The 24928-nt window shown below is 39.9% G+C and overlaps 1 protein-coding gene across 1 annotated transcript in view; it reads left to right on the forward strand.

Moving 5' to 3' along the window:
- Positions 1–24578, forward strand: part of sptlc2b (serine palmitoyltransferase, long chain base subunit 2b) — a 28253-nt gene extending 3675 nt beyond the window's left edge. The window contains exons 2-12 of the mRNA XM_033990865.2: positions 1656–1850; positions 2955–3109; positions 5401–5549; positions 6491–6615; positions 10089–10182; positions 11939–12044; positions 13797–14016; positions 14304–14430; positions 18277–18412; positions 18915–19044; positions 24090–24578. Coding sequence (XP_033846756.1) covers positions 1656–1850; positions 2955–3109; positions 5401–5549; positions 6491–6615; positions 10089–10182; positions 11939–12044; positions 13797–14016; positions 14304–14430; positions 18277–18412; positions 18915–19044; positions 24090–24203 — 1551 coding nt within the window. The 3' untranslated portion in view covers positions 24204–24578. The remainder of the gene's footprint in view (positions 1–1655; positions 1851–2954; positions 3110–5400; positions 5550–6490; positions 6616–10088; positions 10183–11938; positions 12045–13796; positions 14017–14303; positions 14431–18276; positions 18413–18914; positions 19045–24089) is intronic.
- Positions 24579–24928: the final 350 nt, after the last annotated feature.

Raw genomic sequence — 24928 nt, forward strand, 5'->3', positions numbered from 1 at the left:
TGTTCTGCAGTGTGGCATTAAGCTTACCCGTCTTACATGTATTTAAACGTGGATGTCTTAATTGCTCAAACATATTCAAAAAGATGAATTCCTACTGTTAGTGACGTCGCTTTTCCACAGATCTGACCTAGCCGTACCTTGGTAAACATTCCAGGCAAAGTTTCATAGTGGATCTATTCATATTTCGCTTTTTCCAACAGATAAGTAGCCATCAGAACATTCTTTACATCGGCTTAACAAAAAAAAGCCCGGAGAAGCACTCGGAAAGGTTAAGGTCGTGTTACTTACGTCAGAGTAATTTAGTTAGGACAGTGGATACTATTTACTGTAATGGCGAAGGTTTGATCCCTGCCCTAGTTCAGCGTGGAAGTGATTCTTGTTTCACAGTTCACACCTCCGTTTCCTGTTTACATTTCTGCTACCCACAAAAGCACGGCTAACATATTAACACATACTTAACTATACAGTGCTTTATTACTCCGCCCAATTAATGTCATTACATGCAATTAACTTATACTTTCCAAGAACTTTCCAAGTAACACAATAACTTCATATAGGCGAGCAAGTGAGGGACCATCCACAAGAAAAGTTGCGTAGTGCACCTTTTAAAACGTACTCGAACACACCCTGATAAATGTACCAAACTCCTATTAAAAATGCATGTATGATTGAAAAAGTGCGTAGTACATTTGCTTTTTCTTGTTAAATCGCGAGCCAAGACCTTGATTTTCTGAAAAAGTTTTTTAAATCCGCTGAAAGTTCATTATCTCCGATTGCGTTCCTGCTCTTTGACTCCGAGGTATTTCTTAGAGAGGCATGACCGCTCACATGCCTCTAAGCTCCAGGCCTTTCTAATAACTGACCTGCCTTTTTCTCCGTATCCATTTAGACAGATCTGTAGTTCAGTCAAGGACAGGGCGTTATATTTGGCCGGGTTTTTATTGTCAATATACAAAGACATTAGTTTGTTATAGATTTTCCTTGAAGCAGGGCCACATTTATGACATCCCATAATCCCCAGTCAGTATTTGTATTCATAAACATCACTGGAGGAGAACTGTTGGCTGTTTTACTGCCCATTGATCCCTTGGCGTTAGCAATGGGTTTAATAACAACAGGAGGAGTAGTATGGGGAAAGTATTGGTGAGTGTGAGGATATCCTACTTATTTATCTATTTATTTGTTTATTTCCATTTAGCTAAGTTGTATTTTTGCATTTGATAAAAGCGCTACTGAAATATTAATGCGATTTCCCTAGGTAGTGTTTTAGTCCAGATAGATGTGCTAAAAATAGTTAAATTGATCCAGTGTTGCTTGGAAGAACAATTCTTGTAAGCAACACTATCTTTTTTTTTTTTTGTTTTAAAATAATTAGGCTGCCACCGGCCTTTGGGCTGATGGGGGATGTGGTTTGGAGATTCAATTTCAGATAAATCGCATCGGTGGTCTCAATAGAATTAGGTATGTGTAAGGGCCTCAAACCTACTTTACTTTCCCAATTACTTATTCAGTTACCAGTGAAAACGATTTGCCGCAATTGTGTTTTGGTTACTTAAACGTCCCCTTTGTCCGGCAGTAGAAAAAATAAAAGTCCTGTCTTTTTTAACCATGTAGCATTGACAAAATTCTTCTACAGATGTTTTCTTGTTTCGCAGAACCAGAATGTCCCCTATAACGCCAGCTTGTACAAGAGACCGTTCGTGGAGTCATTTGAGGAGACCCCCCTGCTGGTGGCGGTGCTCACCTACATGGGCTACGGCATCCTCACCGTGTTCGGCTACCTCCGCGACTTCCTGCGCCACTGGAACATCGAGAAGTGTCACGTGGCCCGGGAGAGGGAGGAGCAGAAGGTACAGCTGTAGGGCAACGTTGGAAATATATAATTAACTTGTGTGTGTTTTATGTTAAAGTCTAAGTTCATAAAGTACATTTTAAACAGCATTAATTTGAGAGAACAGTGAAATGAACACAGTTATGTCAGACAATGTTCATAGAGGTGTAAACTACTGGGATAACACGTTTTGTACATAATGATTACGAGCCTAGGGAGGTGTTCTGGGCATGTCCCATCGGGAGGAGCCCCTGGACACGCTAGAGGGACTATATCTCTCGGCTGTCCTGGGAACGCCTTGGGGTCCAACCGGAGGACGTGTCTGGGGTGTGGGAAGTCTGGGAGTCCCTGCTTAGACTGTAGCTCCTGCAAACCCGGCCCAGATAAGCGGAAGAAAATAGATAGATAGATGGAATACGAGCCATGTATCAGATTTATATAGTGCCTTTCAAGACACCCCAAAGCATTATCCATTCACTTCTTACTCGGTGGTGGTAAGCTAGTAAAATAGCCACAGCTTCCCTGGGGTAGACTCACGGAAGTGTGGCTCTCAATCTGTCCCATCAGCCGCTCTGACCATCACTAAGCGCTTGCAACGTATTCATACTAGGTAAGGTGGGTGAAATGTCTTGCCTAAGGACGCAACGACAATATGCTCTAGAAACACTGCTGCGCTAGTACGGCATCTGGTATTCTTGGCAGTCTCCCATCCAAGTACTATCTAGATCCAGTCCCGCTTAGCTTCCGACATCAGGCATTCTTAAGGTGGTATCGCAATCCTCCATACAGACTGGATATTTTGTTGCTTGCAGAAATAGGTATAGCTTTTGTGGTTTGCTAATTATGAACCACTTAAAGAGCAATTTTCACAATTTACACTGTTGTTCCAGACATTGCGTAGTTGTTTAGGTTTACCTGGGTAATAAAGTAGCCAGTAAATACTAAGAAACCAAACGGATTCTCGCAATGTAATGTTTATGCAACCATATCAAACATGTTTAAATTCACATTGAGTACAGCGTTCATCTGGGTGGAGATTGTATTTCTAAACATCTGTCTTAAGTTACTGTTAAGAATGTGCCTTTCAAACACTTAAACTATAAATCCTCTTCTTATCTCGCAGGATTTCGTTCCTCTGTACCAAGACTTTGAAAACTTCTACACTCGAAACTTGTACATGAGGATCCGGGACAACTGGAACCGCCCCATCTGCAGCGTCCCGGGAGCCAAGATGGACCTGGTGCATAGAGTGTCCCCGGACTACAACTGGACCTTTGAGTGAGTGTGTTAACTTTGAGGTTCAGGTATTCATTGGGAAATATCTCCGCTGCATTTGACCCATCCTTCAAAGCAGCTGGGGCAACCTGACAGGAGTTAGCTGGACAATTTACCTATCGTGCAGAGTGATACTTAACTACAAAAGATGAACCGATTCCAGCTTTTTCGGGTCTGATACTGATTCCAAGTATCTGCCAATACAGAGACCGCAAACAGCATTGAACTAAGGCCGGATAATCCCAGTTAATTCTTTTCTAAATGAACCAAATTGCAAACAAAACATGAGCCGCAATAAATAAATAGCTCAATGGGTAATTAGTATGACTCATAGTAAAGTTAATTAGACTCCAGACGATAAAAGACGAGCTTTAGGGTTGTCCAAAAGTTAGTAGACAGATACGAATACATATTAAAACTAGGACTGAAACTAAATACTCGTCTGAACACGTATCAAAACTGAACAAATAACTGAAACAGAGCCTTGGATATTTTCAGTTATGTAATGAGCTGCATGATGAATCTCAAGGCCAAAATGCTATTGTTAATTGCTCACTACAATAAGTCAATAGTAATTCAGGCCCGTTTGTGAGTGTGCACAGGGCGGGCGTGGTCTTAGAGGTGCAGTGCTCTAACAGTTGTAAAGCCATTGACCTTGTGTTTGTGATAAAGAGGAAAGGCATGATGATTCTGGTTAAGGAAGCAGTTTCAGTCACATGGACTCGTACAGTAAAAACCGTGTTGTAATATAAGGTGATGTTGACATAGCGGTTGGTTGCGTTGCTGTTTTGAAGACTGTGATGTTTATCTTCGGTTTTAAACATTGTCATGACCAGCCAAGAGAGGTTTTGCAATGTGTTTTTCACACTTTGCAATTTCAGTAATGTAACCCTGTGGCCTTTTTTCCTGTTTATTTTGTTTTTTTTTAGGTTCAACAAAAGTACATGGGGCAGGTGGGGTGTATTTTCTTGCCAGCAGCACAGTTTTTGAAGGCTTAAAATAGTCTGATTTAATTGTTGTTGTTTTTTACTTTGCAAACAATTCTTTCATAGGTTTCACCTTTCTGTTTGTGGCTTCCATTTTGAGGACTTCTCTATGGAAGCCCGTTTTCGCCATGAAAAAAAAATAAAAGCCCCACAGAAAGTCGAAATTACGAGTTTAAAACTCGTAATTATGAGTTTAAAACTCGTAATTATGAGTTTAAAACTCGTAATTATGAGTTTAAAACTCGTAATTACGAGTTTAAAACTCGTAATTAGGACTTTTAAAACTACTAATTATGAGTTTAAAACTCGTAATTATGAGTTTTAAAACTACTAATTATGAGTTTAAAACTCGTAATTAGAACTTTTAAAGTCTTAATTGAGCTTGTAGCACACTGCAACTGAGTGTACAGAGCAGAGGAGACAGGAGGAGGACTGTTATGTTTATCACCTACATACTTTTAAAAAATGAATAAATTAAGCTCCAGTAAAGTTTCTGGCGTCTTGAACAAATCAGTGGGCCCTGAGTGCTGTTCTGACCACTCATGAGCTGTGCTCTGTGTCTGTGAGCGCTCGTTTTCCTGGTCTGAGCAGAGTGCCAGCTGGTCACAACCCCGCTGGTTTATTGAGGAAATTATTAAAATACCAAATTCATTTAATCAAAATTGATAAGGTTCACTTTTTGTAAATGTTACATTCCCAAAATTACGAGTTATAAACTCATAATTCATACTTTTAAAAGTCCTAATTACGAGTTTTAAACTCATAATTAGTAGTTTTAAAAGTCCTAATTACGAGTTTTAAACTCGTAATTACGAGTTTTAAACTCGTAATTACGAGTTTTAAACTCATAATTACGAGTTTTAAACTCATAATTACGAGTTTTAAACTCATAATTACGAGTTTTAAACTCATAATTACGAGTTTAAAACTCGTAATTTCGACTTTCTGTGGGGCTTTTATTTTTTTTTTCATGGCGGAAACGGGCTTCCATACTTCTCACCATTTAAAAGACATAATATTTCCTTTTTTAATTGCTATTTGCTACGGCATATGTGCTATAGTTCATCACTCTGAAACCCCAGTCTGTACTATTTGTTTAATGGACATTGGTAGAAGAACAACGTTGATTTATGGACTAATTGCTCCATTAGTAATGCAAATTGTATAGTGATATTTTGCGAATGGGAGCTCTTGTACAAGGAATCCATTTACTTGCAGCTAATACAGATGGAAATGTTTATTCAAAGTCAACATTTCATTTGCCAAGCCAGTGACCAGTGTCTATATTTTGCTTGTTTCTTTTTCCAGGCACACAGGTAAAGTGGTGAAGGACGTCATTAACATGGGTTCGTACAACTACCTGGGTTTCGCAGAGAGAACCGGAGCCTGCGCTGAAGCCGCCCTAAAGTCGACTCACAAGTACGGGGTCGGAGTGAGCAGCACCAGATGTGAGATGGGTAAGGCCAAATACAAAAGAGGATACTTCAACGGGCTGTAGCAATTCAAGAGAAATCCAATTCACTGTAGGAGAGCTTTCCGTGGCCCTGGTAAAATTCAACATGTTCAAGTGGTTGAGAAGCACTTGAAGCACCACAAAAAGAGTACTTTAAAATGTGGTAGTAGGTGTCAACATAGCCACAATATACTGACTGATGATCGTACTCTGGTCTAAACTGTCCGTTTGAACATACAGCTGCAATAACACTTATACCTACGATATATACTACTACCGAGAATTATCATGATAAACAATAATAATGAAACTACTTTATGCCACTGACACAAAGCAGGATGATCCCAGTAAACCAAATGGACAGTATCATTAAAAGGAATGTGCTGCAACAAATAAATAGCAGAATGAAGCAATAATTAGCCATAAAAGTGACTTATTCAACTCTCTACAGCTCAAATCTTATCATATTCCATCAAAAATAACAAAAATCTCCCCGTTATTGCGAAGAAAAAGTCTCCATGATAAATGTTGAGCCCAAAAATATACTGTTACAGCTTTTATGAATTGAACAATAAGTCGATATAGTAATTATCGCCAAAAAGTACTGAATTTCAGTTTTACTCTCTCCAAACACACGCTCACACAAATGTATTATCCCCACTTGTTGGTCAGCCTCCATTTTGCTTTATGGGTGAGTGAGTGGCAGGTGGATTTAGTGTGAACACTCAGATAAAGTAGTTAAGTTGGCTTGTTGTTCTTGAAGGTAATATAAAGATGCTTAGTGACAACAGCAAAATCTAAAACAAGACCTATCCCATGTTTGTGATATACTGTACTTTTTGAACTTTTATGGCCTAGCTTCCTCAAAGATATTTTCTTCATGACGATTGGCAGTTGGCACACGTGAATGACCTTGAAAGAAAGACACACAATATGCTGTTCTAGGAAACCTGGACATCCACGAGGAGATGGAGCAGCTGGTTGCCCGGTTTCTTGGCGTGGAGTCGGCTATGGCGTTTGGCATGGGCTTCGCTACAAATTCCATGAACATTCCTGCACTGACTGGAAAGGTGAGAGAGTTCTGCTTCTGTCAAATAAACTCTCAGTACACTTTCTTTGTTTATTAACAGAAATTTAGATCCATATCAAACTTAAACACTGTCTAGCTTTTCAAGTATGAGTTTAGAGTTGAGTTGATCGTCCAGTAAAGTATTAAGCAGGTCACAATTTCAGACTTGTGTAAAGTTTCAATAAATTTAGAATACACACTACATTTGTATAGAGTCAGCAAGACCGCTCTGTGCTTTGGGCTTTGTTTGCAAAATAAAGGATATCTCCTTCACACAACTTTGATTTTGAACTTTTAACCTTTTTGTTTTTGTAATACAGTCATAAACACCGACGTCATAGTTTCCATGGTTACCATCAATTAGAGTACACCATTTGAACTGCCAAAGTACAAAACTAATTTGGATACATTAACAATGAGGTGCTTCATTTGATATTTTTTGTCTGCACCGAATAATACCAAGGTTTTAATGTAGTTTTTTCCAATATTACGGGGATTAAATAAATGATGACCCTCTATAATCTTACAGTTTAAATGTCCATCCATCCATTTTCTTTCACTTATCCGGGGCCGGGTCGCGGGGGCAGCAGTCTAAGCAGGGACTCCCAGACTTCCCTCACCCCGGACATGTCCACCAGCTCCTCCGGTGGGACCCCAAGGCGTTCCCAGGCCAGCCGAGAGACATAGTCCCTCCAGCGTGTCCTGGGTCTTCCCCGGGGCCTCCTCCCGGTGGGACATGCCCAGAACACCTCCCTAGGGAGTCGTCCAGGAGGCATCCTGAGCAGATGCCTGAGCCACCTCAGCTGGTTCCTCTCGACGTGTCGGAGCAGCGGCTCTACTCTGAGCTCCTCCCGTGTGACCGAGCTCCTCACCCTATCCCTAAGGGTGCGCCCGGCCACTCTGCGGAGGAAGCCCATTTCAGCCGCTTGTATCCGCGACCTTGTCCTTTCGGTCATTACCCAGAGCTCATGACCATAGGTGAGGGTAGGAACGTAGATTGACCGGTAAATCGAGAGCTTCGCCTTTGGGCTCAGCTCCTTCTTTACCACAACGGACCGATACAGCGACCGCATCACTGCAGACGCTGCACCGATCCGCCTGTCAATCTCACGCTCCATCCTTCCCTCACTCGTGAACAAGACCCCGAGATACTTGAACTCCTCCACTTGAGGCAGAGACGCGGCCCGCCACATCATTTTATGTGGCCTGTGAGAAGATAAATTAAAAGGCATGACTGTCATTTTAAAATAAGTCTGTGCTGCTTTAATGTGTGTACTGATAACAAACTGAGATTTTCCCAGCAAGTGGAACTGAGAAATATTTGCAAATAATCATCACAAAATGTCCATGAAGAGGAAAATTGTTGGCATGGAAGGAAGTTGGGAGGAAGAAAGGTGAAGATGAATACAAGTTTGTTCTTTGAGGAGAAAACCTGTATGTTTTTTGTGTTATGAGGCGGGGTCAGTACAGTCTACGTCGACAGTTTGACACCAAACACAGAGCTAAGTATGAAAAAGTTAGTCTTCAAGAAAAACAACAAATTACAACAAATTATCCAATAATTAAAAGGCTGTAAAAGGCCGTATTTGAAGCAGAGCTGAAGGTCTGTGAGGAGGTGTGTCCCGACCAGATACACACTTTTAAAAATGTCAGTTTATCACAGAAACGGTTATTTAACAAGTTAAAAAGTAACTATATTTATTTTACATGCCATTCGGTTACATTTAGTGATATTTACACTGCCGTACAGTTACATCTGGCCCTTGATGGCGGCCATTTTGCTGATGTGGCCCTCGGTGAAAATGAGTTTGACGCCCCTGATGTAAAGGATCCCCTAACTGCTTGTGTCCATGGAGATGCTTTTGCTTTGATGAAATGTTCCACAGTTATGCATTACTGTACTGGCATTATCCATTATATTTATCCATCTCCAAGCAGATAGCAAGATTTTTTTTCCTTAGCAATAAAAACACTTAAAATCGAATAAAAGAAAGCTAAATAAGTGTCCCCAGATGGAAACGCTGATTGCATTTTTGGGAACAAGGGAACTGGAATTGTCCCGTTGAAATGCTTGGAAATGATTTGTGTCATAGAGCAAAATTAGGCAAACAGCAAAAACCATAAAGTCAATATGTGTGTTTTTATAATGTGATTTTTTTTTTTCCACTCAAATTGAAGAAAATGTCGTTGCTTTTTCGTCCAACATAATCTGTAATTGTGGTGGTTTTATGAGCCTTAAAATGTCCCCCATACAACATGGACAAAGCAAAGATCAGAATCTCCGGCCCACAGGTGCTCATTAATTGTTAACTGCACCTGTTGCTTTGTGGTGAGCTACTACTATGTCACGGAACAATGGAGTGTAGTGTTGCATAACTTACATTGAAGAAGAAAAAGAAAAGGAAAAAAAAAAACGTGAGAGACTGTTTGAGTATGTTGACTTTAGGCATTTCAAAAAAGTTAATCATTTCAGTATGCGTTGCTCTTTGTGTCCGCCATTTTGGATCCTGCACATATGGAAACGTACTTGAGAAAGGCTACTACATAAAACTACAGGAAGTGTTTGAGATTTAAGCCACACATTTATTTGTATCAGGTGATTGGTTGCTTTTTCAAACATTAATCAGTTTTTTTTTTAATTGTTATTTCTTTGCAATCAATCAAATTTTAAAGGAGAGGTTTATAGCCAGTGCTCTGTCAGTACATGTGGGTTGGAGCAGAGTTTAGTTATTATATATGTTTTTCCACCTTCAACGCATTCAAAGCTTTATATCAAGGAACCACTCACACCCCAGTCTACGTAGACATTGAGGATGAGTGTCTTGCCCAAGGACACAACAGCAGCATTCAACTATGGGAGCTGGAATCGCACCACCAACCTTCAGATCAGTGGACAAACACTACCAACTTGGCTACTGTCGCTTTTGAGGAAGGATTTTTACTTTTTTTGTGTTAAATGTTTTTGTTAGTTTGTTAGTTTTTTCAGAAGATTTTTATTAAAACGTTTTTTTAATATGACAAAATGCAGTTGAATTAAATTGTGGGTAATACATTTTTTTGGAGAAAATGATTATTTCATTCTCAAAGCTCTACAGATGTTTTTTTGTTTTTTTTCATTTTGAGTTGGTTCTGTTTCCATCCTCTCCAGTACAACATGATTCATGATTCCTGCCTTTTTTTAACAGCCAACTCAGCTCTTAAATGTGATAAATGGCTGAATCAGTTGAACATGAACGCTAGAATGAAACAGCTCATTTTCCATGTGAAAAGTCCACAATGAAGTCATCCAAATCTGGGGCAAAGGGTCATTGCTCAACACATGACGGCACTTACTGTAAAATACCATTGTACAGATCACATGCTTCCCCTAAGAACTCATGGAATGATGAATTAGATTTTTTTAAACTAATCTTAAAATCCACATGTGGCCAGACTTCACAATTTGTTCTACTTTTCTTGTCTTGTTCGTTGCAGGGTTGTCTCATTTTGAGTGATGAGTTGAACCATGCGTCTTTGGTTCTGGGGGCTCGTCTGTCTGGGTCTACAATCCGAGTCTTCAAACACAACAGTGAGTGACTCTGAAATTACACACTAAAATTACATGATTGTCTTGGTTAGAAAAATGTGTTCTAAATGTAGATTAAAAACACTATAACGGGCCATAGTGTTGTTGTTTTTTTCCCAGTTTTATTTATTGATATGGGAACATTTAAGTCAAGATCACATGACCATATAAATCTGAGGCCAGATCTGAGATGGGGGAAAATAGAATATATTTAAAGAACAAGCACACCTGGATACATGGGTGCCACAAATGCAATATAATAATCCGATAACAAACATTTACACCCACACCTTCACCTGCTTTTAATGTTTTAAATTGAGTTATATACTTAGCTGTTTTGTTTGTATTTCTCTGTATTTGAACAAGGCGTATATGAAAAAGAAAGTTTTAAGTGCTCTCATTGCACTCTCCCTGTATAAATAAAGATAAATAAATAAAAATACATTTATAGTGTTACGAAATTGTTTAGTAAAATACAACTTGATGTTAGTGAGCGTTTCAATTATTTCGTGTGCACTACAATTAAAATGAAAGGTCACATTTAAACGCCTCCTGCCACGTTCATGTGGCCACACATTTGCATCATGAAACAGACAAGAGACAACCAGGAATAAATGTCTCAAGCAACAGTTTAACTTGTGGTAGCCATAATTGGAATACCGGCTTTCAAGTGCAGAGGTTGAATTCTCTACTAATTAAAATCAACCCATTATAATTACAGCATTAAAAGAAAAGGACTCTAGGAAACCACAAAGCGAAGAATATATATTACACAATAAGCCGCACAATGACCCTGCAATTGCTTTAATCTTATTTACCTTCTCCTGCTTAAGTTTTCAGTACAATGTGAGGATGCTGTGGCGACTCAAAACCAATTGTTTCCATTTGTTTTCTTGGGCCACACAGTCGAGGGAGCGGTTTATTGGTTTAACAACAGACACTCCTGTTTCAATATTGTCAGACAGATGCTGACACAAGAAACCAGGAACAAAATGATGTGTTGTGAAACTAAGGCTGCACAAACATATCGATATCGCAAGAAAATAAGTATATCGCAACAACACAAAGTTCTCAGTTTCACATAAATATATTGTTTTTTTGAAGGTAAAATGCACAAAAACATTTCCTTATTTGGGTTGGTTTTGGTTTAGTTTAAGATTTTATTTGACAGGCATACACATGTTTTTGTTTTAATTTAACTGACATTGTGCCAAAAAGTAGAATTTATTAAATTATCTCAATACGAAACACAGTTAGCGAATATCACATCTTTTTCTCATATCATGCATAAGTCTGTCATGATAACTACTATATCTACTTATCATTCAATACATAACAGACGAAACAATCATTTTTAGGGGTTAACATTTATTGTGTGTACTTTTCCTTTGTATTGGTGGGGATATTTGGTTATTTTTCTGTTCTGTGATGAGATTTGAACTGTAGAAGCTTGAATTATGAACTTCTATGACTTATTATAGACACAAACTTACTTCTGAAGTGTTGTAGAATACTTTTTGTGGATAATTCTGCTTTAGAGCTTGGTTTCAGTATTATCAATATCATCATATTATCATCAATATTTACTCCAACAATATATCGCACTTCAAAATTCGTTATCGTGACCGGCCTGATCGTGCAGCCTTGAAATATTAATGCTTAAAACTCCCATTGTACTTGGGAGATCCTCAGATGACCTTTTCGAGAAGATAAATACGCCTTTGTAACATGATCCTTTGTTTGATCTCACGTTTGGCAGATATGCAGAGCCTGGAGAAGCTGCTGAGGGATGCGATTGTTCACGGGCAGCCGAGAACACACCGACCCTGGAAGAAAATCCTCATTGTGGTGGAGGGTATTTACAGGTACGCGCCATAACCTGCGTCATACATTCAAACACTCCCTGGTATTAAACCGATTCTTCCGCCTCCACAGTTGAGGCTAACGTCGTAATAAAGCTGTTAGCGCATTTAGCATCTGGCGCGAGGGTATCGATTTCCCTCGCCCACGCTTTGATACTGAAGGCTCGCTACACATGAACACTTTTATTTAATCCAGGGTCGCAGTCATTAGTAGTAAAACCCTTAGGTACTTTTATAGCTTTACAGAAGCCGTATTTCAACAATGATAGAAAGTCAATGCTTAGCTAATTTTCTATGCTGATCTAATGGTTTGCCAGCCTGTTGACTTGAAACCTGAACCTGTGCTTAACGATGCAGTTTAAAAGATTTTAAAAGTGCAATGTAACTTTTTTTAGTGCTTGTCTTCATGGAGATGTTGTTGCTTTGCCTGGAACGTTTGGCTGTATAGCACTAAAATGTCTATCTCCATGGCGACGGGCAGGGGACGCCACCGGGCCAAGTGACAAGTCAGATCTGTGCACATTGGATAGGAATTGACTTACTGAAATAACACATTTTTGAGCAATAAAAAAAACACCTGTAGTAAAACTCAATTCAAGATGGATGAGTTTAATGTCATGACAAAGCTTTAACATCTCCATGGAGACCAGCAAGTGGCACACCCTCCACCAGAAAAGTTACATAGTGAACCTTTTCAACATTAAGATCTCTACATTACCGTTTTGAGCATGTTCGTCAACTCTAAAAGTGTTTATATTTGGTAAATTGCTGCTAGCACTACTAATGCTTTATTATTAGTGTTCATGAGACACTTGGCAATAGATTTTTCCAAGAAGCGACACACAAAATAGCTTTTCAAGACAAGACAAGAGCTGACTCGACATGAATTACAGTATAAAAGAATGTCCTTTTCCCAATACTTCTTAATGTATTCCTTAGGTTCTCTATTGTAGCCACCTGCAGCCAATCAATAAGTCTCCCAGCGAAGGTGTCAGACATAATCAATGCCGCGCTCTAATGCGTTCTTAATAGAGCTTCTTTTCCTCTGGGATTTGTGAAGGCGTTGATTTATCTGCCAGAATAGGCCGTGCTTACACTCACAGAAAATCACCTTCACTTAAAGGTTAAGTAGAGAGTCAATATGGCCCTGCATGTTTCCCCAAAGCACTGTGCAAATAGGGGCGTGCAATAAGTAAAATGGTAAAATTTTGTAGAAATGTATGTAGCAAACAATGGAAAGTTAACTGTAAACTGTCCATTTAATTCTTGTTGTTGTCAGGAAAATATGCTGAAACAATGCTGTAGCGACCTTAGCAAAAAACAAAGCGGTCAACCAAAAACACATCTCCCCGGCGTCTCCCCTCTCCACCTCCCAGACAGCAGGATACCCGGTGCCTTTAAACATCCCGGCATGTCACCCTTGCCCACATAAACCCCGCCCCTCACGCATTGCCATGGCAACCAAACACCCATATGGCTCCTACAAATGCTTTAGTCCAGTTTAATAAACAAAGAGTCTAGTTTTTTGTAGAATTACTTTATTTTTACCTTATATTGAAATAAATATTATATCACAGAACTCAGAAAAGAGTGTATATGATGTATAGGCCTGTGTTTGTGTAATAATCTATTATGATCTAGAATATGGAGGTTTTCTGAAATAAAACTTTAAACTTTTCACTTTTAGATATATAATTTTGTCAGTATCGTCCACTCTTGGTCTTCTAATCAGTATCGGTTGTGTTTGTCTTGCAGTATGGAGGGGTCCATCGTGCGCCTGCCTGAGATCATCGCTCTGAAGAAGCGTTACAAAGCTTATCTGTACCTGGACGAGGCTCACAGCATCGGAGCCCTGGGACCGCGCGGCCGGGGGGTGGTGGACTACTTCGGCTTAGACCCCAAAGACGTGGACATCATGATGGGCACGTTCACCAAGAGCTTTGGGGCAGCTGGAGGTTACATCGGAGGCAAAAAGGTTTGTCACATTGATCTTTATAGAATCGTACAATTGATTTGGTATTTCTATGTAATACAAAAGTGAACTGTGATTATTACGCCATATTGTATCAAGAGAAGAATTTGTATTTAAGTTTTGTGTTAATAAAATGTGTTCTCCTTGTTATAAATCAATATCAAAGATTAAATTGTAACAGTAGTTCAGGGAAAAAATATGAATCATAGAGGAAGAAAATAATTAGTTGTGCTTATAAGAGACCAAAAACTGTGATGTATCTAATTTTAATGTATATATGTTTCTCTCAGGAGCTTATCGACTACTTGAGGATACAGTCCCACAGTGCGCTGTACGCCACCTCTATGTCGCCCCCTGTGGCTCAACAGATCATCACCTCTATGAAGATCATCATGGGAGAGGATGGGACACAGCTAGGTAAGGAAAGCAAGAGTCTAACTTTTTTCCATGATTTTAGATTGCAGAACACATGTATTGTCTGTACAGTATTGACAAAAAATTACTATATCCAATTCATTTTTATATTTTTTTTTATCTTTATTTAAACAGGGAAACCCACTGTGAGCATTTAGACTCTTTTTCATGGGCACCCTGTTCAAAAATACAGAAAAAATACAAACAAAACAAATAATTACATAAGTCAATTTAAATAATAATTAAAAACAGGTGCAAGTGTGAGTATAAAAGTTTAAAATAAATACTTCCTCAGATTCTTCCAATAATGATAATCTTATTTTTTGCAATTCTTCTCCAAGTCTTGGGTTTGCTTTTGAACAATATCTGAACCTCAACAGTGCAGAAATATCCCCTTAAACCCTTTCTTTAAAGATTACAATGCACATTTTTGCTTTATTTGTGAATAATTTATCAACGTTTTTTTTGCAGCTTTTTACAGTTTTCATATTTGACATTATACACACAACATCCCTAATTTACTTGCCGTCAAAACCATTTCTATCTTATGTGTTGGACATCTCTAAACACAGAGGATTATTCAGTGCAGAGTGTTTGCAGTTCCTGACTTTGCCACTAGATGGTGCTCTGATTCCACCTGTCTGCAGTTGATGTGTCACCTTGCCTGTCTCTTTGAACCGTGTCTCAACTTTCTCTTGTACTTTGCCTTTCGTTATGTTTGTTTTCTTTGGCCATTACTACTGTAGTGATAAAAGCTGTATCAAGGCCCTACTGGGAATGATTAACCAGCGCATAAAGATTGTGCTACCCACTTTAAATTCTTGGACCGATATCCAAGCTAATGACCTTTCCTCCTGGAGTACAAATGCATTACTATGATTTATCTGCTGACAATAATTGTACCACATAAATCAGAGAAGATCAAAGTTTCCTTGTCTTTGTAAAAGTGGCCAGATATTTGCTTTTAAAAGATGTTTTAAAAGAATGGCACCTTCAGATGTCTTTACGGGGCTTGATGAATACATTTAAAACACAGATGTGAGATCAAATTAACTTCCCATCATACACTGCAAATGTCATAAATCAAATGGCTTGAATTCAGAATTTAATATTTATTAACTGTCTCTTGACAAAAGTGACTCATGGGAGAATTTTTTTGAGGAAAAGTGTTATAGTTGGAGCGTGGGACCTTTTAGTTTTTTGGGGTTTTTTTGTCTTGTTTTAAGTTGACATTTCCTGCGTTACCAATTTAAATTACTACTACTGTAATATTTTTCTTCCGCCAAAATATCAAGTACCCATTTTTGTTCTAATTTTATGAACTATCTGTGGAGTTAGAACATTTAAATAAGTCAATCAAATACCTTAATCTAAGCTTAAGCGCAAATAAAAGTACTTATGGGCAGATAGTTTACACTGATTTGATTAAAAACACCATAAAATACATTGAATCTAAAATCTAGACCAACAAACTACTAAAACTGTATTAAACTCAAAAGTGGTATTCCAATTTACCTCATGTTTTTACTGTTAGATATGCACTATGTCAGTTGAAATAATAAGTGTAATGCATAAACTGTCTATGTAAATGGACATAACTAACTTGCTAGCTGTCACATCCCAAATAGGAAGTGATCTTGGGCGCTTCTGTCTCCATTCACACTTTACAAAATTGTCACCCCTCTCTCTGTAACTGCTGCAGTGAGTCTTGTCATTTTGGTCTTAAAATGTTCATATTAACCCGCTCTACATGATCCTGGTGTTTTTATTTCACTATTGTTTCCGTAAATCAAGACATGAACATTAATAACAGACGAATCAGGTGCGTTCTTTCCGTGAGGACACTCCCGCTAGCGTTAGCAACAGGTTTTATTGACAGCGTGATAGACCCCTGACCAGAAATGTTACACGGTGCACCTTTTAAAAAGTTTGGTTCAAAAGTGAGTGAGTTTGTCCAACGTCACCAGTGTCAGTCAGGGCCGCACACAGACTGGCCCCTCCGAAAATATTCCAGCTTGACAAGAATTCCTGGTGGAAACAATGGCGTTTTGATTGGTTGCAGAGCTGTCATGGTTTGAAGTCTTTGAAGATGCAGAATGCTGACGCTCGGGCAAAGTGACGGTTGAATTGAGTTTCTGGAATTGGTCTCTGTCAAAATGGACACTGGCTCTTTGAGGTTACATCACTCAGCCTTTTCAGATGTGTTTGTCTGTTTTATTTTAGCGATTGAAAGGCTTTTTTGTTGTTGTTTTGGTGTTAATATTTGTGACCGGGGTAACCTTTTGACAAAACTGCACTTGTCAGATTAGTTTTATAGCCTTATACTTCCACTCTTACTTATGAATGTACTCTGTTTTCTTTAAGTAACTTTTTTGGTGATTTTTGATGACATTGACATATGGAATCATTTGTGTTTCTTGCCTTTCTCTATCATATATCATTCATTTTTATCATTTTTGAGGGCTGTCTTTTGAAAAAGTTTTGCCCTTCCAATATACAGTTACTTTTAATAGTAGTTTAGAAGTAGTTTTCCCACATACTTTCTTCTCTTAACTGAATAATTTCTTGGCTCACTACTTTGTAATTGAGTAATACTTCTATAGTAAACTTTCTGGCTACTTTGAGTGTCTTGAAGGTGGAAAAGCTTTCTAAAAATGTGACCACTACTTATCATTGATCATTATCAATTGTTAAACTCCAAATTGCTTCTAAACAAAAAAAAAAAGATGTTGACCTATGTAATCTGATCTTGTTGGAGCAATGTTAGCTGCTAGCTTAAAAATTAAAAGTAAATACCAAAAGCAATGAACAAACCAGCTGAAAAAGTGTGGTAATAATTGAGCCGACTGTGCATTGTCTTGATTCTGTTGCGGTTTTTCGTTGTTCTCCAGCCCTGCAGATGCTGTTGTTGGTGCTGCCCTCAGGGACATATGGCTGTTTGTTGTGTTTAGACGCTGTGATCTCTGAGTGGATTCAAGTGCACCCAGTATCTCTCTGACACGTGAGGATTGATGCTTGTTTAATTTGACCCTTTGACCTTAAAAACAAACCTAAAGAATCGACATCAAAGGCAGGAGCTATCAGTTGGGTTATAATGCTGTCTGGTTGTCTTTCCACAGACAAGTTTTATATTTTATTTTTCATACTATTTCTGGCCAGATCAAGGCTGAAGACGCAGTTTTTCAGCTGGAATGGAAATCTCATTCAGCAGATGTCTGTCACAGGATTAACGAGCGCTTCATCCCCTCACGCTTTGCATACCATTTGATTATTCAGTCAGTTTTCCCTCTTTAAATCCTGGACTTATTTGACTGCATTGTGATGGACTGCTAGAACGCTTAAGTTTCAAGATAGATTCCTACGTTGTTTCCGCGCTAAATGACACTCATTACTGATGTTGACCAAATATATCTTCCCATTATAGATTTTATATTGCTATCTTAGTAAAGGAGCACTGCGTAACTTTACTGGTGGGTGGTTTACCTGCTTGTTTCCATGGAGATGCTATTGTGTGGGATGTGTGGAATGTTCACAATATGGCCCGGCACGCATCTCAACAGATCTGACTTAAACTTCAGCCTAGCACCTGCTTATCTCCATGGAGGTTAGTTTGTCATACTTTGGATCATTCAAGGCAAAGAAATAACATCTCCATGGAGACCAGATCCACCAGAAAAGTTGCGCAGTGCAGCTTTAAGTACACAAATATTGGCGGAACTAATCTCTTTTACCACACACTGACCACTGACATGTTTCTATACGGCACAGTCGCCTTTTTCAATCACGTGCAAAAAGATTTAATCTGATTTTTGTCTTTACTAATAGCTCATTAATATTATGTTCCCTCAGGTGCAGACCGTCTGAGGCAGCTATCAGAAAACACCACCTATTTCCGCCAAAGACTGCGTGACATGGGCTTCATTATCTACGGCAACAACGACTCTCCCGTGGTCCCTCTAATGCTTTACATGCCGGCCAAAATCGGGTAAGTTATTTTTTTTTCCCACATCTAATTTTACATCAGTGTCATGCCAGTGTGTTTTGGCCTTTTACGTGATGTCACACAGGGGGGGCTGCATGTATGTCTGTGGAGGATTTTTTCGCAGTGACAGGAGGCATACTTTAGCAAACACTGGCAAATACCTTTTTAGATTAGATTATCTGAAAAAATGCAAAATGGATTAAAACGTGATAATAAAACGGCTAAATGGGACCATGAACAAGCTCCTGATTTTTAACAAAAGGTTGACTAGCGGAAAACAGTTGGCTAATGCTAGTTTGTGACTGTAATGTTATTTGAGAGGAACTTATTTAACAGCTCAAGTCGGTTCTTTATGGCCAGACAAAGCTCAGAATAAAGTCTACCTTGAGTAACAGAGCTTCAAACAGAGCAGTGCCTCCAGTTAGCTCCACCCCCGTCCCCCTTAAGGTATGTTAATGAAATGATCTGAAAGGCTTCGATATCTAAAACGCCTTTTGTCTTGCAGGGCTTTCGGGCGGGAGATGGTGAAAAGGAACATCGGTACAGTGGTTGTGGGGTTCCCGGCCACGCCCATCATTGAGTCCAGAGCACGTTTCTGTATCTCGGCCGCTCACACCAGAGAAATGCTCGACACGGTTAGTCACTGAGCCACAGCACTGGCCACAACAGTAGACGGTCTGACTCACCTTTTTCCAAATGAGAGCACATGTATTATGCATTACACAGGCATTTGAAACAACATTCGACACCTCAGACTTGGTATTTCCTCCAGTGCTACTTGAATAATGTGTTTGTGTGTGTGCGTGTGTGTGTCTGTGTGTCTATGTCTGTGGAAAATAGCTCAAACATTCGCCATATCGTTAAGATGCAGCCTTGTGCCCCCTAGTGGTGCACTGAGGAGTTAAGCATTTGCATTAGAGCTAAAATCAATAGTGCTAATAGTGATTTGTCGAAATAATCTCTGAATATTTTCTTAAACCTTAAAGCCGACCTGCAAAATCGATGTTTCAGAGCTTTTAACCATGTTTTAGTTGTTTCCCCTTCTCACGTACCCTCTCAAAGTTGTTTTTGGAGTGATTTGTGGATGTTTGAGCAATCTATTTTCAAGATGCCATATTGCCGATCAATCCCCGTTTTTACCGCCACTGGCATACACCCGTTACTCTGTACTTACTTCGTTCTCCAATTGTATTTAATTAATCACTGATGCATGTAGGATTCTGCAGCATTGCATAGTCATTTTGGTACAAATAAAAAAAACAAAAACATCTTTGTTGTGATGAGGTTTACTGCGACATCGGCTCCCACTGGGCACCACAGTTTTCTAACGTAGAAATTAACGGACTTGTGTCTTTTATTAAGTCGTTTTAGATGAATATTGCGACTTAAAATGTGCACATTATAACATAAAGATCCACGGGTGTCAGAGATTATAACTATATAGCAGGCTAAAGCAGTTCTTTCTAAAGTGTTCTTTAATCCTTATCTGGACAGTATAAACACGGAATCACATGTTTCATCACATATACAGCAGTTACGCCACCAACGTGTCTTTATGGAGATGTTATTACTTTTCCACTGCATGGTATTAAACTTATCTATTTCCATCGAGACAAGCGCAAGGTCAGATCTGTGGAGAAGCAGCCCAAAAGAATGCTTTTGTTTTTCAAGGGATTTTGAGCAATAAAATCACCTGTAATTGAACAAATGCAAGATATACACTCACCTGAAGGATTATTAGGAACACCACACTAATACGGTGTTTGACCTTTCGCCTTCAGAACTGCCTTAATTCTACATGGCATTGATTCAACAAGGTGCTGATTCATTCTTTAGAAATGTTGGCCCATATTGATAGGAGCATCTTGCAGTTGATGGAGATTTGTGGGATGCACATCCAGGGCAAGAAGCTCCTGTTCCACCACATCCCAAAGATGCTCTATCGGGTTGAGATCTGGTGACTGTGGGGGCCATTGTAGTACAGTGAACTCATTGTCATGTTCAAGAAACCAATTTGAAATGATTGGAGCTTTATGACATGGTGCATTATCCTGCTGGAAGTAGCCATCAGAGGATGGTACATGGTGGTCATGAAGGGATGGACATGGTCAGAAACAATGTTCAGGTAGCCCGTGGCATTTAAATGATGCCCAATTGGCACTAAGGGACCTAAAGTGTCCCAAGAAAACATCCCCCACACCATTACACCACCACCAGCCTGCACAGTGGTAACAAGGCATGATGGATCCATGTTCTCATTCTGTTTACGCCAAATTCTGACTCTACCATTTGAATGTCTCAACAGAAATCGAGACTCATCAGACCAGGCAACATTTTTCCAGTCTTCAACTGTCCAATTTTGGTGAGCTCGTGCAAATTGTAGCCTCTTTTTCCTATTTGTAGTGGAGATGAGTGGTACCCGGTGGGGTCTTCTGCTGTTGTAGCCCATCTGCCTCAAGGTTGTGCGTGTTGTGGCTTCACAAATGCTTTGCTGCATTCCTCGGTTGTAACAAGTGGTTATTTTAGTGGTTCTATCAGCTTGAATCACTCGGCCCATTCTCCTCTGACCTCTAGCATCAACAAGGCATTTTCACCCACAGGACTGCCGCATACTGGATGTTTTTCCCTTTTCACACCATTCTTTGTAAACCCTAGAAATGGTTGTGCGTGAAAATCCCAGTAACTGAGCAGATTGTGAAATACTCAGACCGGCTCATCTGGCACCAACAACCATGCCACGCTCAAAATTGCTTAAATCACCTTTCTTTCCCATTCTGACATTCAGTTTGGAGTTCAGGAGATTGTCTTGACCAGGACCACACCCCTAAATGCATTGAAGCAACTGCCATGTGATTGGTTGATTAGATAATTGCATTAAGGAGAAATTGAACAGGTGTTCCTAATAATCCTTTAGGTGAGTGTATAACTTTAATGGCATACTGTGGAACATTCCAAGTAAAACAATAACATCTCCATGGAAACAAGCAGGTCGCCAACCCTCCACCAGAAAAGTTACATAGGGCACCTTTAAGTCAAAATGAAAGTATGTACATCAGCAACATAGGCCACCTTTTGAAACAAGTGTAAATTTAGCATTAAAGTGTGGGGGCGATAATAGTTCCCTCCACCCGCCTTCCTCTCCTCCTCGCCCGGCTCTCATCCTCCTCGCCCGGCTCTCATCCTCCTCGCCTGGGCCTCCTCCGCCCCCCCTCCCTCCTCCGCCTGGACAATTTTTTCTTGTTTTGTCAGATTTTTCCTGTTGTTTGATTTTTCCCGTTTGTTTTTGTGTGTAGGCAGCACGGTGGCTGAGTGGCAACACTCATGCCTCACAGCAAGAGGGTTTGGTTCGATCCCCGGGTCGCCCAGGCCTTTCTGTGTGGAGTTTTGCATGTTTCTCCCCGTGTCTGGATGGGTTTCCTCCAGGTACTCCGGTTTCCCCCATCAACCAAAACATGAACGCCCTTCCAGACAACTGTTGTTGTGATTTTGGGCGTTACAAAAATAAAATGAATTGAATTGAAGTTTGTCCTTTATTTCCAAAGTTCTTATAAGGCCGAGCTGTCCATAGGAATTACTGCACGGCTCAGACTCGGGACTTTTATTTGACTTGCTGCATCTCTCCAAAGCCTCTTCATTCATCTTCCTGAGGCGCGTGTCAACACCATTTGTAATAGGCCATCAGCTGCCTTTGTAGAACGCTCCCAGCCGCCGCTTTTTCCGTCTTTGGGAAAGCCTGGTCCAGATAATTCGGAGAGATTCCAAAAAAAAAAAATACGCAGAGCCAGGGGAAGGTAAATTGTTTCCAGGTGCCCAGCGGTGTAGCAGCTCTGATACGGTCTCCTGTGGAAAGACTGAAGGAGTTTGTGGTTATCGTGGGAGATGCCTGTTCACCTTGGCTTCAGTCAGTGGTTATTACAAAGCTACAACTTGTCAAAACCTGCTGATTCAGGTGTGACTTAGGCTCATCACTTCATTTATTAATTGATATATAAGTTACGATCTGCTCACTCCAGTTAGCTCTTGGTCATATGCACGCTTTTATGTGTTAGTGACTTTCACTTTTATTTGAACAGTTAGCTTTCATTTTAACAGGGAAATGGAACAACCTGTTGCGTAAGCAGGTAATTCGTGGCGTTGCCCATTTCTGTTTAATTTCTGAATGATCTCATGTGTGTTTTATCTTAGGGGTGGGTATTGTTTTTGCATCCAAATCACAGCCTTCGTTAGCTGTGGTGCATTTCCTCATTATGTGAAAGTGCCCTTTTAATTGTACTTTTCTTAAAGAACCCATATTCCACCACTTTCAGATCTAGGCTATGATGTTGCTTCCTCAGTTGTGTTTTGTTTCATTCACACGTTTAACACACATATCCTGCATATTTAGGCTTTATAGTTCTTCTCGCAAACAGAAAACACTCTGTTCTACCTTGTGATGTCATGTGAGAATACAGGAAGTGCTCTACTGTTTTTAAACTCCTTACACCTTCACTAGAATCATGTGGATCATTTCACCCCTGGGCTTGCCAATTTCTACTAAACAAAAGGTAAAAGGGAGCTGTAAACTCCAAAATTACTGCTTCATGACATCATAAGCGTTAGAGATGTAGACAGACTAGTAATAAAGGATTGTTAAAACATGTGTGAATGAAACAAAACGCAACTCTAGGTGTGTTTTTGAGGAGGTAACAGCATTATAACATGGTTTAAAGCTCACAAGAGTCAATTTGGTGTAATATCTGACTTTTTTTAGGCACACTTGATAACTTTTCTGGTGGTGGGTCAACTACCTGCACATCTACGTACTCCATATTTCATTATAGGTGTTTTAATGTTCAAAAAAACCTTGTATTTCCACAAATCTGACCTGTAACTTGGCCTGGTGGCACCTGCTTGTTACCACTGATGGATGAGTTTAACGTCATACTGTGGAATATTCTACACAAAGCAATTTCCATCAGTATTACATGCAAAGTTACACAGTGTGCCTTTTAAAATGGACATATGGGCAGTCGCACAAACTGAAAAAAGCATTAATATCATAATAATAATAATGCATTTTATTTATAAGCGCATTTCAAAACACCCAAGGACACTGAATGAGATAAAATTAGGTAAAAAAAACATACAAATACAATAAAACATGACAAAAAACTGATTGATAAAAGATGTGTGATTGGTTACAAGAGGTAGGACAGTCTGAACAGGTGAGTTTTGAGTCTGGATTTGAAGAGTGGAAGAGAGTCTAAGTTGCGGAGATCAGGAGGGAGAGAGTTCCAGAGCTGGGGGGTAGAGCGGCTGAAAACCCCGTTCCCCGTGGTCACAAGTCGGGCAGAGGGTACAGTGAGCTGGAGAGAGGAGGAGGAGCGGAGAGCGCGGGCAAGGGCAGCAATGAGGAGAAGGTCAGATATGTATGAAGGGGCTAGGTTGTGTGTTGCTTTGAAGGTGGTAATTAGTATTTTGAAGTTAATTCTCTGTTTTATGGGGAGTCAGCGGAGTTGTTCATAAAAGACATTTCTCATCATGGGTCCCCACCTTGAACCGGTCGCGCTGTGATTTCATACACAACACAAGCTCCCTAATATTTGAATTAAATCAGAAGTCGTGTGTTTTGTTTTTTTGCCTCCTGCTGCATTGCTCAACTACGGACAAATTCCTAACTGAAACCATATTTGTTTTGCAGGCACTGGCAGCCATCAGTGAAGTGGGCGACCTGCTGCAGCTGAAGTACTCCCGGCGCGTGCAGCCCCTCCCCTCCCTGAGCTGGTCGTCCGAGGAGAGTCTGCTGCAGGACTGAGCCTCTGCGCGTCCGTCCACTCACTGTGCCTCCCCCCGAATCCTTCTACTGAACACGAGACTGACCCCTCCCTCCCAGCGCCCCCCCCACCCCCCTACGCCGCTCCGAGCACCCCCACCTGCCCACCGTCAAATAACCAAAGTCGTCATCGTCCCGCACTGATCCGAAAAGGAGAACAAATAGATCCTTCCATTTGTCTTGCGTGTTCCTACAAAAATGTCTGCTCGCGGTTTGTCATGGCTGTCTAAGAATGCATCGCTCCAGAGTGTGCACATCTAATGTATGACTTAAAATGTGCAATAAGAATATTTTTCTATATTTAAAAATGAAAGTAATTATTGCCTTGGCTTCATAGAATAAATATGTAAGTATGTATACAGTAAAACTAGTCAAAAGTCTAATCGGTGACATGTTTCGGTGCACACGAGGAGAAGAAGGCAGCGTATGTACATATTATTTATTGTTGTTGATGGTAATTCTACCTGAGGACAGCATCCCTAACCTCAAAAGAGATCTACCACAGAAGTAACTTGAGCACACTGTATTTATCCAATGCTTTTTCCTAAACAGTTTTACTTGAACAGAAACATGTCAATACTTGGTTAATCCTCTAACCAAAGGATGTAAATGCATAGCTCTATTTTATACCTTACTGTTAAAATGCAAAGCAGATGTTCTAAAGGAATATCGTTAACAGGGAAAGGATCCTGGGGAGCAAGGCTAAG

This window comes from Periophthalmus magnuspinnatus, chromosome 24 (assembly GCF_009829125.3).
Source record: "Periophthalmus magnuspinnatus isolate fPerMag1 chromosome 24, fPerMag1.2.pri, whole genome shotgun sequence".
NCBI lineage: Eukaryota > Metazoa > Chordata > Actinopteri > Gobiiformes > Gobiidae > Periophthalmus > Periophthalmus magnuspinnatus.